This window comes from Saccopteryx bilineata, chromosome 11, assembly GCF_036850765.1.
Source record: "Saccopteryx bilineata isolate mSacBil1 chromosome 11, mSacBil1_pri_phased_curated, whole genome shotgun sequence".
NCBI classification, from domain to species: Eukaryota; Metazoa; Chordata; class Mammalia; order Chiroptera; family Emballonuridae; genus Saccopteryx; species Saccopteryx bilineata.
Window position 1 is genome coordinate 32257348 of NC_089500.1, and position 15042 is coordinate 32272389.

The window sequence follows — 15042 nt, forward strand, 5'->3', positions numbered from 1 at the left end:
TTTAAAAAAAAAGATTCATTGCCCTAATTTGGTGTGCTACAGTCAGTGTTTACTGACTCGAGCACCTGTGCTTAGCTCTTAGCCCCAAGATGGCCCAGTATCCACGGTGCTCAGTTGTGCCCAGCAGGATTGATGCTCAGTTATGCATTAGTATTTAACATACCATTTCATGATTTACATGATAAAAGGCAGTACAGAAAGAAGTAAATGTCATCAGATTCCATACTAGGCAGCATGGCCATCTACTGAGCACCAACATACCCACTAATGAGTGTATTGTGTTAACTAACAGGCAATTAGCATTTTTAAAGCCTCTATATGTAAATTATTAGTAACCAGCTACAGTTAACTGTTTTACTATTTGAGAGGTAAATTGTTCGGGGTATTATTGATAAATGGGCTGGAAACCTATTGGATCGGTTCCCACAATCAGAAAATATGCTATTCCACATGATTTAGGGTACAGATTAGATTTAGATAAAAAGGGATACAAGTATTCAATAAATAGGTTTATAAGCCTTCACCTAGAATCAAGAAATAAAATAGAAATGCTATTATCATACTCAATCTCACTTTCTACATTTCCTAGGATTTAGCAGTTGATTTATCATCAGTAACTCAGAGTAGGCAACAATCCACAACTATATGAAATATAATTATGGGTTATCACCTGAAAATTATACAACCCAAGAGAAGTGACACCTCCCACACCTTCAGTATCCACATCCAATCCATCAGCTAGTTCAGGTGCATCTACCTCCAGAATACATCTAACACACACCTGCTTTTCTCCCTGACCCTGACCCAAGCCTCCAACTTGTCTCAGTTGGCCTTCCCACTTGTACCCTGACCCCCTCCCAACTATTCTACACCCACAAGCCGGTCTTTTCAAAATACAAACAGGTCCCTTCCCTCACCACTCTATGGTAGCCACGCTGTGCCTTCTCTGAACTCACCCGCCTCCGCCACACCACACTGTTCCAGGCTCTGCAGGAAGCAACACAGACTGAGTCCTGCTCTCTCTCAAGTTGGAGAATGCAGAAGAGATTAAAGATAAATGTTGGAAAAACAGTAAATGCAAAGGAGAAGAATGCAACAAACAGGTGGAGAGAATATCAGCCTGGCGTATAGATGTCCTGAGTTCAACTCCTGGTCAGGGCACACATGAGAAGCGACCATCTGCTTCTCTTCTCCTTCCTCTCCTCCTTCTCTCTCTTTCCTTCCAGCAGCCAGTGGCTTGATTGGTTCAAGTGTGGCCCTGGGCGATGAGGATAGCTCCATTGGACAGCATCAGATTCAGGCACTAAAAATAGTTTGATACTTGAGTATTGGCCCCAGATGGGGGTTGCCAGGTGGATCTGGTTGGGGCACATGTGGGAGTCTGCCTCACTATCTCCCCTGTTCTCACCTAAAAAAATGCAGCAGGGCAAGCAGAGAGGGAGGGGCTGATTCTGTGGGAAATCAGGTTGCCCCTTTGAAAAAGGGGCCAACAGAGACCTGATGAAAGTGAGACTGCTGGAGGTGAGGGAGTGAGCCCTGTGGAGGTACAAATAGAGCAAGAGCATGCCAAACAGAGGAAACAGCAAGTCAAAGTCCTGAGAAGGGAGCATGCTTGGTAGGTTTAAAGACAGCGAGGAGCCAATGTGATGAGAGTGGAGGGGAGCACAGCAGAGGACTCTTCCGCCTCCCGCCACCCTGCAGACGGACCTGAGATCATCACCTGCTGAAGAGCCTCACCTGTCCGCACAAACCCTGCTCTGACAAACCTGAGCCCGTCCACCGTTCTCCTCAAGAGGCACCTCTATAGGCTCCATTCCTGCTGAACAAAGATTAGAGAGAGATTTATCATCAGACAAAAAGAACAACTGCGTAAGTCATTATCATGAAATATGCAAGAAACTGGTTGAATCAAGTGTCTGGGTCTTGGAAATATCTTTATAATACAGAGATTCTCTTGAGCATGATGAATACCACGAAGAGTGTGTGCACGGAACAGCTTCGTCAGGGGAGACCCTGCATTGGGCAGTCACATCCGTGGTCCCCGGAACACTATAAATTAGTTTGAAAGTTTTCTCTACCAGTGATGACTTGACATCCCAAGGTTACTGTTCTCTAAGCTACCTAAAATTCTTTAAAAATAAACAGGCAGGCATGAAACCTCATTCTATAAAGATATCAACATAGAGTGTCAATTCTCAGTAGCCCCTAGGAGTCAACATCAAATTGAATTCCTGCCCCAATCACCATCTTCCATGAGTACAGGGCCTGCCATCTGTCCAGAGGACCACAATGAGGGTCCCACTGGACCTCGGAACCACCTGGGATGAGCTGCTTCTCAGCCACCATGTCTTCAAACTCATCCATATGAAATTTAGTAAAGCCCCGCCTCTTGAAGATGTGGATCTTCTGGCAGCCAGTGAACTTGAACTTGGTTCTGCAAAGGTCCTCAATCACATCCTTGCTCTGCAGCTTGGTGCAATGGACATGATGACTTGGCCAATGTGGACCCTAGCCACTGTGCCCTGGGGCTTCCTAAAGGCACCCCACACACCTGTCCGGAGTCTGTCAGCCCCAGCCCAGGACAGCTTGCTGATGCAGATGGCATGGAATGGGTGGAGCCACAGTTAGATGTGAAAGCCCTCTTTGCCACAGCTTTTCCCTGTGTACTTGTTGGCACAAATACGGGCAACATCTAGGGCTTGGGCAGAGAGCCGCTTATATTCATCTGACACCATGTGGCCACAGAGTGGGAACTCGTCCACTTTGCCTTCTGCCCAAGCTCAAAGATGTGGATCTTGGCATCAGGGACACCTCAGCAGAAGTGAGACTTTGGGTACGGCTTGTTCTTACAACGCCGGTAACACCAGGAGGGGCAGCAGCCCATGATGACACCAGGACCTTCAGTGGCATGCCAAGGGAAAGAGACCTGTTCTGTAGCTTGCTACATGTAGCTATTTAAGCGAATAAAATTTAATAAAAAATGTAAAATAAAATAAAAAATTTAAATTTAATAAAAAAATAAAAATTTTAATAAAATTTAAAACTCAGTTCTGAAGTCCCACTAGCCACACATGAAGTGTTCGGTAGCCACATGTAACTTAGTGGCTACTAAACCAGGTAATGTAGATAATGAACATTTCCACCGTCACCAAAACTTCCACTAGACCGAGACGACCTGCACTTTTCTATACGTTACCTAGCCTGTAATAAAAGTTGGCAGGGCAGAACCGAAGCTGGCAGAACAGACAGGGCTGGGCAAAGGCAGGTTTGAGTTCAGCCACCTCAGGAGGTGGTGAGGCCAGCCCAAGCAGGTCACTGAAATTCAGGTTTCTTTACTGATTTTCAAAGACTACAGAATGTGTCAATAATGAAGGCCAGCAATTTGAACACTTACAAGATTGCACCTAAGTGCGCTGTGCCACTGTGACAATCTTTTGAATGAATAAAGCTATTGTAATAATCAGACCTGCATGATTTTCCATATAAAAAACTGTAAACCTACTTTTGCCCACTCCTGTGTTACGATGATGGAAGGAAATAAAAGGAATGTAAGTGAAAAGCATATCATATAGCAGGGGTCGGGAACCTTTTTGGCTGAGAGAGCCATGAACACCATATATTTTAAAATATAATTCCATGAGAGCCATACAATAACCCGTGTATGTTACGCATTATCCAATAAAAATTTGGTGTTGTTCGGAGAACAGCTGTGATTGGCTCCAGCCACCCACAACCACGAACATGAGCAGTAGGAAATGAATCAATTGTAATACATGAGAATGTTTTATATTTTTAACATTATTTTTTTTATTAAAGATTTGCCTGCGAGCCAGATGCAGCCATCAAAAGAGCCACATCTGGCTCGTGAGCCATAGGTTCCCGACCCCTGTCATATAGTCTCAAAAGTTATGCCTCGTTACCTTTTTTTTTTTTGAGAGAGAGACAGAGAGAGGAGAGAGAGACAGACAGGAAGGGAAAGAGTTGAGAAGCATCAACTCATAGTTTTGGCACTTTAGTTGTTCATTGATGGCTTCTCAGATGTGCCTTAGCTGAGCCTGTGGCCCCTTGCTCAAGCCAGTGACCTTGGGCTCAATGTCTATGATCCCATGCTCAAGCAGGCTACCCCACATTCTAGCTGGTGAGCCTGCATGCAAGCTGACAAGCTCAGGATTTCAAACCTAGGTCCTCAGCATCCCAGGCAAACACTCTATCCACTGTGCCAGCACCTGGTCAGGCTGCCTCTTCACTTTCTGAATGGACAATCAGATCTTTGCCTTTCCCCAGAAAATCCGCACAACACAAAAGGAACAAACTGTGGTCTCTTCTAGACATTGTTTCATTTTCGGATTACTTTAATATTTGATAAAGGAGAAGGTATTATCTTACTTTCATATGAGTATAAAAGCCACTCTTGACAGCAGCGGTGTGAAAATGAACCCAGGTTTCATACCTTTGGCTTTAATGACCATGATCCTTTGCTGCAGGTCAATGATGGGCTGGATCAGACAGAGCCGGGGCTCCTGCTTCTGACTCAGGCAGATGCCATTGTGATTCACGACCATCCAGCCTCGGTCATACAGCAGCCCATGATTTCCTACAGGCCACTTGGTCACCTAAACGAAAAGGTAATGCACATTTTAGGTCAGGGGTCCTCAAAAATGACCTTCACATTACTGCACAGTGGCTGCACAAATACAGACGGGCTTCAAGAATTCAGCACATACTCTTGAAGGAAGAAAGAGAGGAAGAGAAGAAAGTAAAACTAAGAAGAGGATGCACAGGAGACAGTGTAGAACCTAAATACCTTCCATTCACCCTACAGATCCAGTCTCCACCCTTCTCCACTTCAACCTCTTTTTTTTTTTCTTACATGAGAAGTGGGGAGGCAGAGAGACACACTTCTGCATGCACTCTGACCGGTATCCACCTGACAAGTCCCATTTGGGGCTGATGCTCTGCCCATCTGGAGCCGTTTCCCTGTTGCTCGGCAACAGACCTATTTTAGTGCCTGAGGCAAGGCCATGGAACCATTCTCAGCACCCAGGGCCAACTTGCTCCAACCAAGCCATGGCTGCAAGAAGGGAAGAGAGAGATAGAGAGAAAGAAGGGAAAGGGAAAAGGATGGAGGCACAGATGGTCACTTCTCCTGTGTTCCCTGACCAAGAATTAAACCCAGGACATCCACATACTGGGCAGATGCTCTACCACTGAGCCAACTGGCCAGAACCCACTTCAATCTGTTTTTTAAGCAAGTAATGCATGTGCCTGGTACAATATTCAGAGAGAGCAAGGATAAATGTGAAAAGTAAATCTCCACCCAACCCAGCCTCCCAGCTCTCCATCACTCCTGCTTTCTGTATTCCCACCACTGTGAGGGATGCCTGGACAGGAAGATCCTGATACTATAGACCAGGGGTCCCCAAACTTTTTACACAGGGGGCCAGTTCACTGTCCCTCAGACCATTGGAGGGCCGGACTATAAAAAAAACTATGAACAAATCCCTATGCACACTGCACATATCTTATTTTAAAGAAAAAAATAAAATGGGAACAAATACAATATTTAAAATAAAGAGCAAGTAAATTTAAATCAACAAACTGACCAGTATTTCAATGGGAACTATGGGTCTGCTTTTGGCTAACGAGATGGTCAATGTCCGGTTCCATATTTGTCACTGCTAGCCGTAACAAGTGATATGACATGCTTCCGGAGCTGTGAGGCATGCGTCCCGTGTCACCGTAAGTAGTACTGTACCTGAGCGACACTGCGCTTTGTGGTGCCGCCACATACAGTACTCCAGGAGCACAGGATGTGAATGCATCCTGTGCTCCTCTCACTGGCCACCAATGAAAGAGGTGCCCCTTCTGGAAGTGCGGTGGGGGCTGGATAAATGGCCTCAGGGGGCCGCATGCAGCCCACGGGCCATAGTTTGGGGACCCCTGTAGATTTTTTAAACAACTGTGGCTACACTGGAATGGTCACTAAGTTGATCCACATTAACTGTGAAGGTTTTCTTGCATTCTTCATATTTCTACAAAATAAATATAAATTACATCTAGTACCCAGACCTTGCATTTTAACACCATACGTCAATATAAAGAACCAAGACTCCTTGAAAAAACATGTGAATTTAGGGGTGGGTCAGGGAATATGCAAGATACGCCAGGAGCACCTTGTAGTGATAGAAAAGTAAGGTAGTGCTAAAAAAAAAAAATGTCAAAGGGATGCAGGAGTCAACCCAAAGTGTGCCCAGAGTCTAAAACTGGAACAATTTTAATAATAATAATAATAATAATAATAATAATAATAATGTAGTATTGGTTTATAACTCAAAATATAAAATAAATATCCATGAGTCCATACGGATATAAATAAATAATTGACTAAATCAATAAATAAAGGAGAAAAGTCTCGTATAAAGACTCATAGCCCTGGCTGGTTGGCTCAGTGGTAGAGCGTCAGCCTGGTGTGCAGGAGTCCCAGGTTCGATTCCTGGCCAGGGCACACAGAAGAAGCACCCATCTGCTTCTCCACCCCTCCCCCTCTCCTTCCTCTCTGTCTCTCTCTTCCCCTCCCGCAGCTGAGGCTTCATTGGAGCAAAGATGGCCCCAGCGCTGGGAATGGCTCTGTGGCCTCTGCCTCAGGTGCTAGAGTGGCTCTGGATGCAACAGAGCAATGCCCCAGATGGGCAGAGCATCGCCCCCTGGTGGGCATGCTGGGTGGATCCCGGTCAGGCGCATGTCAGAGTCTGTCTTACTGCCTCCCTGTTTCCAACTTCAGAAAGATATACACACAAAAAACACTCATATAGAAGAATCCCAAAATAATTGAGTAGATACTCTCCCCCCCCCCCCCCCGCCCAAGAAAGTAGAGCATAACTCCCTACTCCTTAAGGGTGGGCTATACTTAGTGACTTTCTTCCAAGGATTACAGTATGTAAATGGGTGGAAGGGAAACTGCACAGTAATGAAGCCTAGAAAAAACACTATCTCAACCAGGTGATCCAGGTTGACATCAATAGTGACAAGTCATGTTGACAGTATGCACCCTGATATGGTATGATGAGAATAACACTTTACCTCTGTGGTTCTCCTCCCATAAAAGCCATCACCCCAGTCTAATCACGAGAAAGACAGCAGACATCCAAACTGAGGAGCATTCCAAAAACACATTATCGGCACTCCTCAAAGCTGCCAAGTGCTGTGGATGTTTAGGGGCCGCTCCTGGACCCACACAGGGGTTCTCCCCTCCTGAACCCACATGGGGGTGCACCACTGCCTTCAGTGGGATGGGGACATGATACCCACAATACTCCTTTCCTGATCTGAGGGAGACAGCTAGGACAAATGTTCACAGACCCCCCTGATTCCTGGGTGCTGGCCGAAGATCATGGTCCCCAGAACATGAGTCAGGAGGACATGGACTGAGGCGGTGAGAGTGTTATATTGATTGGGACACTTGAATCCATGTTAACAAAATAAATTAAAATTTATAAAAATTAAAAAAAAATAACATAAGTCAGGCCCCAGTACCACAAGTAACTCCCTTGCTAAAACCCTCTTCCACTTAGAATAAAATTGCTCAACTACGCAGCCCTATGAAATCTAACCCATGCCTAGGACATCTCACTACACTCACCCTCCTCACCACTCCCCACTCTTGGGCCACATGTCTTTCTTTCAGTTCCTCGTGGGACCTGCTCTCCCTCTTATACAGGTCCCTCTGCCTGGAATGCTCCTCCCCTCTCTCTGTATGACTGACTCCAAGGTTGCAGATTAAATGTCCCCTCCTCAAGAAGCCTTTCCCGCCACCTCCAAATATAATCTACCCCACTGCAATGGACTAAAATTTAGTCCAGTGGTTCTCAAAGTGTGCACCAGGGCACACTGGTGCGCCCTAGAGGATTTCTAGGTGTGCCCTATGGTATTCCAGAGAAATATGTGCCTGTTGGGGACCAAAAAACCAACAGGGTTTTCAGAGTTTGGATTTTGGGGGGACAGAGGTATGGGGAATTGGCTATAAACTGACAGTCAACCCAACCCCCCACCTCACTTGCCTGATTAGGTTGCAAAAGGCTCTTAAGCTGTGGTGCTGGATTGTTTACACTACCCCTCACGTTCCCTGGAAAGACTGGAGGCAAGTTTCTTCTATCCTTTGTTTGGTGTCAAGTTAAGATGATATGTATGGTGGGGGTTTTCTGCACTCAACACAATTAAGAGTAAAAAGAGAGGAATTTTCCAATCTATTGATGAGGAAATAAAGAGTTTGTCTTTCAAATATATGCCCAAACATTGAAGAAATCACTAGGACACATCAGGCTCATGTTTCTCATAAACACAAGAATGAAAAACACATTCATGTCGGGACCTGCTGAATTTACTAAATCTTACTAAGAATGTGTGTGTGTGTGTGTGTGTGTGTGTGTATAACTTTTCTTTTTTTATTTTTAACCACTCTTTTTTACGAATTCTAAAAAGCATAACTCAAAAAATGTAACATAAAAATGTTTGTGGCCCTGGCCGGTTATCTCAGCAGTAGAGCATCGGCCTGGCATGCGGGGGACCCGGGTTCGATTCCCAGCCAGGGCACATAGGAGAAGCGCCCATTTGCTTCTCCACCCCCCCCCTTCCTCTCTGTCTCTCTCTTCCCCTCCCGCAGCCAAGGCTCCATTGGAACAAAGATGGCCTGGGCGCTGGGGATGGCTCCTTGGCCTCTGCCCCAGGCACTAGAATGGCTCTGGTTGCGGCAGAGTGACGCCCTGGAGGGGCAGAGCATCGCCCCCTGGTGGGCAGAGTGGTCGCCCTGGTGGGCATGCCGGGTGGATCCCAGTTGGGCGCATGCGGGAGTCTGTCTGACTGTTTCTCCCCGTTTCCAGCTTCAGAAAAATACCAAAAAAAAAAAAAAATGTTTGTTATGTCAGAATAAATTTAATTTTGTCATATTTATTCCCTTTAATTACCATGAAAGCATGCTTGGACTTTATATTTTTTCTTTAATATTTGACTTAATTATTACAACATATTTTCAGAAATTTGTATATAGTGCGCCTACAATTATTTGTAGGATTTTAAATGTGCCCCAACTTCAGAAAGTTTGAGAACCACTGAACTAAATGTTTGTGTCCCCCAAAATTCATGTTAAAATTCTAACCCCCAATATGAAGCTATGAGGAGGTGGAGCTTTTTAAAGGTCAAAAGCTCACAAGGGATTATTGCCCTCACAAAAGAGACCTCCGTCAGAGAGCTCCCTCAGCCCTACTACCAGGAAAGGACAGAGCAGGAAGGCAACCCTCCATGAAACAGGAAGTGAGTTCTCACCAGACACTGAATCTGCCTGTGCCTTGATGCTGGACTTCTGGTCTCCAGACTGCAAGAAATAATTTCTGTTGCTTATTAGCCACCCAGTCAACAGTACTTTGCTATAGCAGCCTGAACGGACTAAGACACCCATCAGAATTCCCCCTGGCATATCCCACCTTTGCCTTCTTGGCCTTTATCAGCAATATAACTCCATTCACTTGCACGGTATTTGGTCTTGTGTGTTTCCCTTCTGAAGCATCACCCACCCCAAGGGAAGGAACCATCTCCATTCTGCGCATCACTGTACACCAGACTCTAGCCCACAGCCTAGCAGGCAGCAGGTGTTCAGTATGTAGTTTTTGAGTCAGTGCATAGATGGATGGCCTTTAGCAATGTATGAAACCTTACTGAGACTCAGTGAACTCATCTGTAAAATGGAATGCCCATGCTATCCTGTACAACATGACCCATCTGATACTCAAGGAAAACGTGGATTCCTCACTTGCCTCTATTTGGAAGTGCAGGTGAACTTGCTTATTTCTGGCCTCAGACTTGATGGCAGGCTTCTGGGACCACCCTGAAAACAGCCCTGACCATGGTTATATTTGACCCAGTGATCCTGTCATCCAAGAGGCTCAGAAACCTGGGACCTTTGCATGGGATTTGAGACACACACAGATTATAAGGAGAGCCTCACTTGGCCATAGCAGGGTGGTACCAAGGGAGACAATCCAGTCTGTCAGTTCAAGTGACCTCCAGGCCAACATGTTTTAAGACATAATAACATAGTTCACTTCCATAAGGAGCACTGAGCAGAACAAGTCACATAAAAGCATGGACTCAAGGAGTCAGCAGACCTGGTTTCAAATCCCTGCTCTACTATTTATTAGCAGGTGACCTGGGTAAAGTGCTTACCCTCAGTAGCCCTCAGGCTCCATATCTATAAAATGGGGATAACATTACCATGCACCTCACAATGTTGTTTTTTTGTTTTTGTTTTGTTTTTTTCTGAAGCTGGAAACGGGGAGAGACAGTCAGACAGACTCCCGCTTGTGCCCGACCGGGATCCACCCAGCACGCCCACCAGGGGCCGATGCTCTGCCCCTCCGGGGCGTTGCTCTGTTGCGACCAGAGCCACTCTAGCGCCTGGGGAAGAGGCCAAGGAGCCATCCCCAGCGCCTGGGCCATCTTTGCTCCAATGGAGCCTCGGCTGCGGGAGGGGAAGAGAGAGACAGAGAGGAAGGAGAGGGGGAGGGGTGGAGAAGCAGATGGGCGCTTCTCCTGTGTGCCCTGGCCAGGAATCGAACCCAGGACTTCCGCACGCCAGGCCGACGCTCCACCACTGAGCCAACCGGCCAGGGCCTTCACAATGTTGTTTTAAGAATCAAATGAACAGCCTTGGCCACGTAGTTCGGTTGGTTAGAGCACTGTCCCAAGGCACAGAGGTTGTCAGTTCGATCCTCAGTCAGGGCACACACTGGAACAGCTTAATGTTCCTCTCTCTTTCTCTCTCTATCTCTAAAAAATTAATTAAAAAAAAAAAAGAATTGAATGAAACAAAGCATATAAAATACTTTAGTAGGGAGCCAGCCCATGCATACACTGAAAGTTATATCCATAATTACTAACAATAACTAGCTGTTCACTACTCAGAAGCAGGGTTGTCGGGGTCCTCTGAAGGGTCCCCACAAGCAGGGCCATGTTCAAAAATCAGCCCATACCAAGAAAGGCAGAGTGCGAATGGCTCCTTATCTGTCACAATACTCTGAACTTGAGTGCGATTTTCTGCATTTTTTTTCTTCACTTTCTGTACTTTTTTCTTCATTTTGTCAAAAAAAACAAGGAAACATTATAAAGTAAAAAATAAGCACTTTCCATTCTGCCATTTCACCCCTACCTCAAACGCGGCACAGGATTTGATCGGGTAGAGGTAAAGGTTGGTGATGACATGTGGCCTAAGGTCCCCATCCAGGATTCCTGCTGCTGTCTCTGAAGGGGTCTGCGGGGTACTGGTGGCCTCCAGCAGGGATGGGCGCAAACCCACAGCATCCACAGCCGTGGGCACGTTGTTCCAAACCTTGGAGTCTGTGGGAGTGTCTTCCTGATGTGTGGGACTGCATCTGTCCATGGCGGCAGGCAAGGTTTCCTGAGCCTCATTCTCTGCCAGTGGGGCTCCAGCCTCCCCTGGGGTGGCCTGAGGGACAGGCTGGCTACTTGATGGGTGCAGTCGGGTTGCTATGATAAACTTGAGAAAGGCTTGGGCATCCTCAAGAGTAGACATGTATCCAAATGAAATCCTCACAGATCCCGTGGGCTGCCCTTCTATGAGGTCCACGTCATCTCCACAGACATGACCAGCCTGGAAGAAAGGGGAAATAAGTCAGCCATTCCTCACATATAAATTGGAAACAGTTTTGCAAAAACAAATTTTGTTCAGGTTGAAAACTAAAAGTGACCCAGAAAACAGAATTGCATCTGCAACATGCATGGGGTGCCGGAGACACAGTTCCGCAAGCATGGGGGCTCACTTTCGAGATCTCTTGCTCAAGTAAATTGGGGTCAGCACCAATCTCAAGGGGTCATTAAAAGCTTAAAAGAGAGGGCGACAAGATGGCGATGGAGTAGGCAGACGTACCAACTTCCACCTCCCAGAACCAAAGTGGATTACAACTTGATTTTAAGAACCATCATCTGGAAAAACCAACTTTGGACTAAACTAAGAGGACTCTTCAACCAAGGAACACTGAAGAAGCCACACTGAGACTGGTAGGAAAAGTGTAAACGCAGAGAGGGCTGCCCAGCTCCCCGGAGCTAACAGCAGCCCGAGAGACACGCATGGTGGGAAGTGAGTTTAGTGGAGAGGGGAGGGTCCTGAGTCCCAGAAAAAAAAGCCCCAGCCTGCAGCCCCAGAGCCTAGAAGAGGAGTATGGACAGTGTTTAGCTGGAAACAAGTCAGGTCAGAATACTGTTTGTGAGAAAGAGACTGATTTCTCAGACCCAGGATTCTTCTTAAAGGGACTGCACAGAGAACCTCTTTCACAACCACTCACTCCGGGCTCCGGGAGACAGGGAGAGAGGAGAGGACCGAAGCAGTGGGAAGAGAGTGTAATCTAGGAGGCACAGGGAGAAACACTTTGAGAGACAGCCACCCTAAACCCTGGGCTGAGTCACTCCCCAAATCTGAAGTGAATATTTCCCCTGGAAACAGCAATACCAGCAAAGGGAAACAGGACACCAGCCAAACAAGCTCTTCCGCGGTACTTAGGGCAGAGTCGCTTAGAAGGAGGGAGGTTTCCGGACTACAATAGTGAGTCTTAGGGTCTGAGCTGCAGCACCCCCACCCACACGGCTGAGGGCTTCCCTGAGAGCAAGCAGTGGCGGGATGCGGAAGCACGGTTCCATCGGCAAGGGTGGGACCCGGCTGTCCACCACTGAGGCCCAGGTGTGAGCTCAGTCTTGCATGGCTGGGGAGGAGGGAACATGCAAAAGTGGTCATGCGCAGCTGCGGGCCACCTGCAATCCAGCCTGTGGGGGAAGGGCAGGAGCCCCAGAACAGGCGGAAACACACCCATGAGCAAGGGCGCAGGAGCACAGCCCCACTTCTCCCATGGAACCAAAGCTTGTGGCCTGACTTGGGAGGCAGCTCCTCCCGCGGGGGTGGAGCGAAAGCCCAGAACACGCAGAGTCCCGTGACTGAGCGTGGCCATGCAGCCCTGCCTGGCCTGTGGAGCCAAGACTTGCAAGCAGCCATCCTGTGAGTGAGATCCTCCTGCAAGGGTGGGACAAAAGCCCGGTATCAGACAGAGACCCGCAGCTGAGGAAAGGTGCTCACCTCTGCCCTCAGGGCTTAGGCTTGCAGTAGGGTGCGGCGCATAACCCAACCCACGGGGGTGGGGCAAAGGCTGAGACCACCGAGGCTTGTACACCTGAGCCTCGTGATCACAGCCCCTCCCATGAAGGAGAAGTGGAAACCACAGCAACAGCCCCAGTGGGCAGGCACCAGCAACACCCACTCCAATGCCCTAGGCAGCAGTAGCAGAGGGGGTGGCTGGCCTGCAGACAGATCACACCTACAGAACACAGGGGCCACACCCAGGGGACTCTAGTGGCCAAAAACTTCTTTTACATAGATAAAATGAGAGGGCAGAAAAATACAACACTAATGAATCAAGAGAAATCCCCTGAAAAAGACCTGAATGAGTCAGATATAACCAAATTACCAGATGCAGAGTTTAAAATAACAATTGTTAGGATGCTCAAAGATCTTAGAACAACAATTGATGGTCATTACGAACACCTAAATAAAGAGATAGCAAATATAAAAAAGGACATTGAAATAATAAAATAGAATCAGTCAGAAATGACAAATACAATGTTAGAAATGAAGAACACAATGGAAAGAATTAAAAGCAGAATGGATGAAGCTGAGAATCGAATCAGCGAGTTAGAGGACAAGATAAATAAAGGCACAGAGGCAGAGCAGAAAAAAGAAAAGAGACTCAAAAAGTCTGAGGAAACTCTAAGAGAGCTCTGTGACAACATGAAAAGAAATAACATCCGCATCAAAGGGCTTCCTGAAGAAGAAGAGAAAGAACAAGGGATAGAGACTTTGTTCAAGCATATCATAGCTGAAAACTTCCCTCAATTAAGGCAGGAAAATATCTCACATGTTCAGGAAGCACAATGAACTCTATTAAAGAGAAACTCAATGAAACCAACACCAAGAAATATCATAATTAAAATACCAAAGCTAAGTGATAAAGAGAAAATATTAAAAGCTGCTAGAGAAAAAAAGGCTATCGCCTACCAAGGAGCCCCCATAAGGATGACTTCTGACTTCTCAACAGAAACACTTGAGGCCAGAAGGGAATGGCAAGAAATATTCAAAGTAATGCAAAACAAGAGCCTAGAACCAAGACTACTTTATCTAGCAAGGCTATCATTTAAAATTGAAGGAGAAATAAAAAGCTTTCCAGACAAAAAAACCTCAAGGAATTCACTACAACCAAACCAAGGCTGAAAAAAATGCTAAGGGGCCTGTTGTAAACAGATCAAAGAAGAAAAGAATATAGCAAAAGAGGAATACAAATTTAAAGAATAAAATGGCAATAAACAATTACATATCAATAATAACCTTAAATGTAAATAGATTAAATGATCTCATCAAAAGACATAGGGTAGGTGTATAGATAAGAAAACAGGACCCATACATATGCTGTCTACAAGAGACACACCTTAAAACAAAAGATGCACATAGACTGAAGATAAAATGATGAAATAAAATATTTCATGCAAATGGAAATGAAAAAAAAGCTGGGGTAGCAATACTTATATCAAACAAAATGGACTTTAAGAAAAGGCTATAGTAAGAGATAAAGAAGGTCATTACATAATGATAAAGGGAGCAATCCAACAGGAAGATATAACCATTATAAATATCTATGCATCTAATATAGGAATACCTAAGTATATAAAGCAGACTTTGATGAATTTAAGGGTGAGATCAACAGCAATACTATAATAATAGGGGATTTCAATACCCCACTAACATCACTAGAGAGGTCCTCAGGAGAGAAAATTAACAAAGAAACAGCAGACTTAAAGGACATATTAGATCAACTCGATTTAATAGATATCTTCAGAACCTTTCACCCTGAAGCAGCAGAATATACATTCTTTGGTACATTCTCTAGGATAGAGCACATGTTAGGGCACAAAAGCAGCCTCAACAAATTTAAAGAT

At 45.9% G+C, this 15042-nt stretch overlaps 1 protein-coding gene and 1 pseudogene across 1 annotated transcript in view; both read right to left on the reverse strand.

Annotated features, from left to right (window-relative positions):
* Positions 1-15042, reverse strand: part of MOCOS (molybdenum cofactor sulfurase) — a 91836-nt gene that overhangs the window by 20602 nt on the left and 56192 nt on the right. The window contains exons 8-10 of the mRNA XM_066247374.1: positions 11198-11659; positions 4451-4613; positions 1738-1816 (exon numbers count right to left, since the gene is read on the reverse strand). Of these exons, the coding sequence (XP_066103471.1) occupies positions 1738-1816; positions 4451-4613; positions 11198-11659 (704 nt within the window). The remainder of the gene's footprint in view (positions 1-1737; positions 1817-4450; positions 4614-11197; positions 11660-15042) is intronic.
* On the reverse strand, positions 2447-2891 carry LOC136315369 (large ribosomal subunit protein uL16-like; annotated as a pseudogene).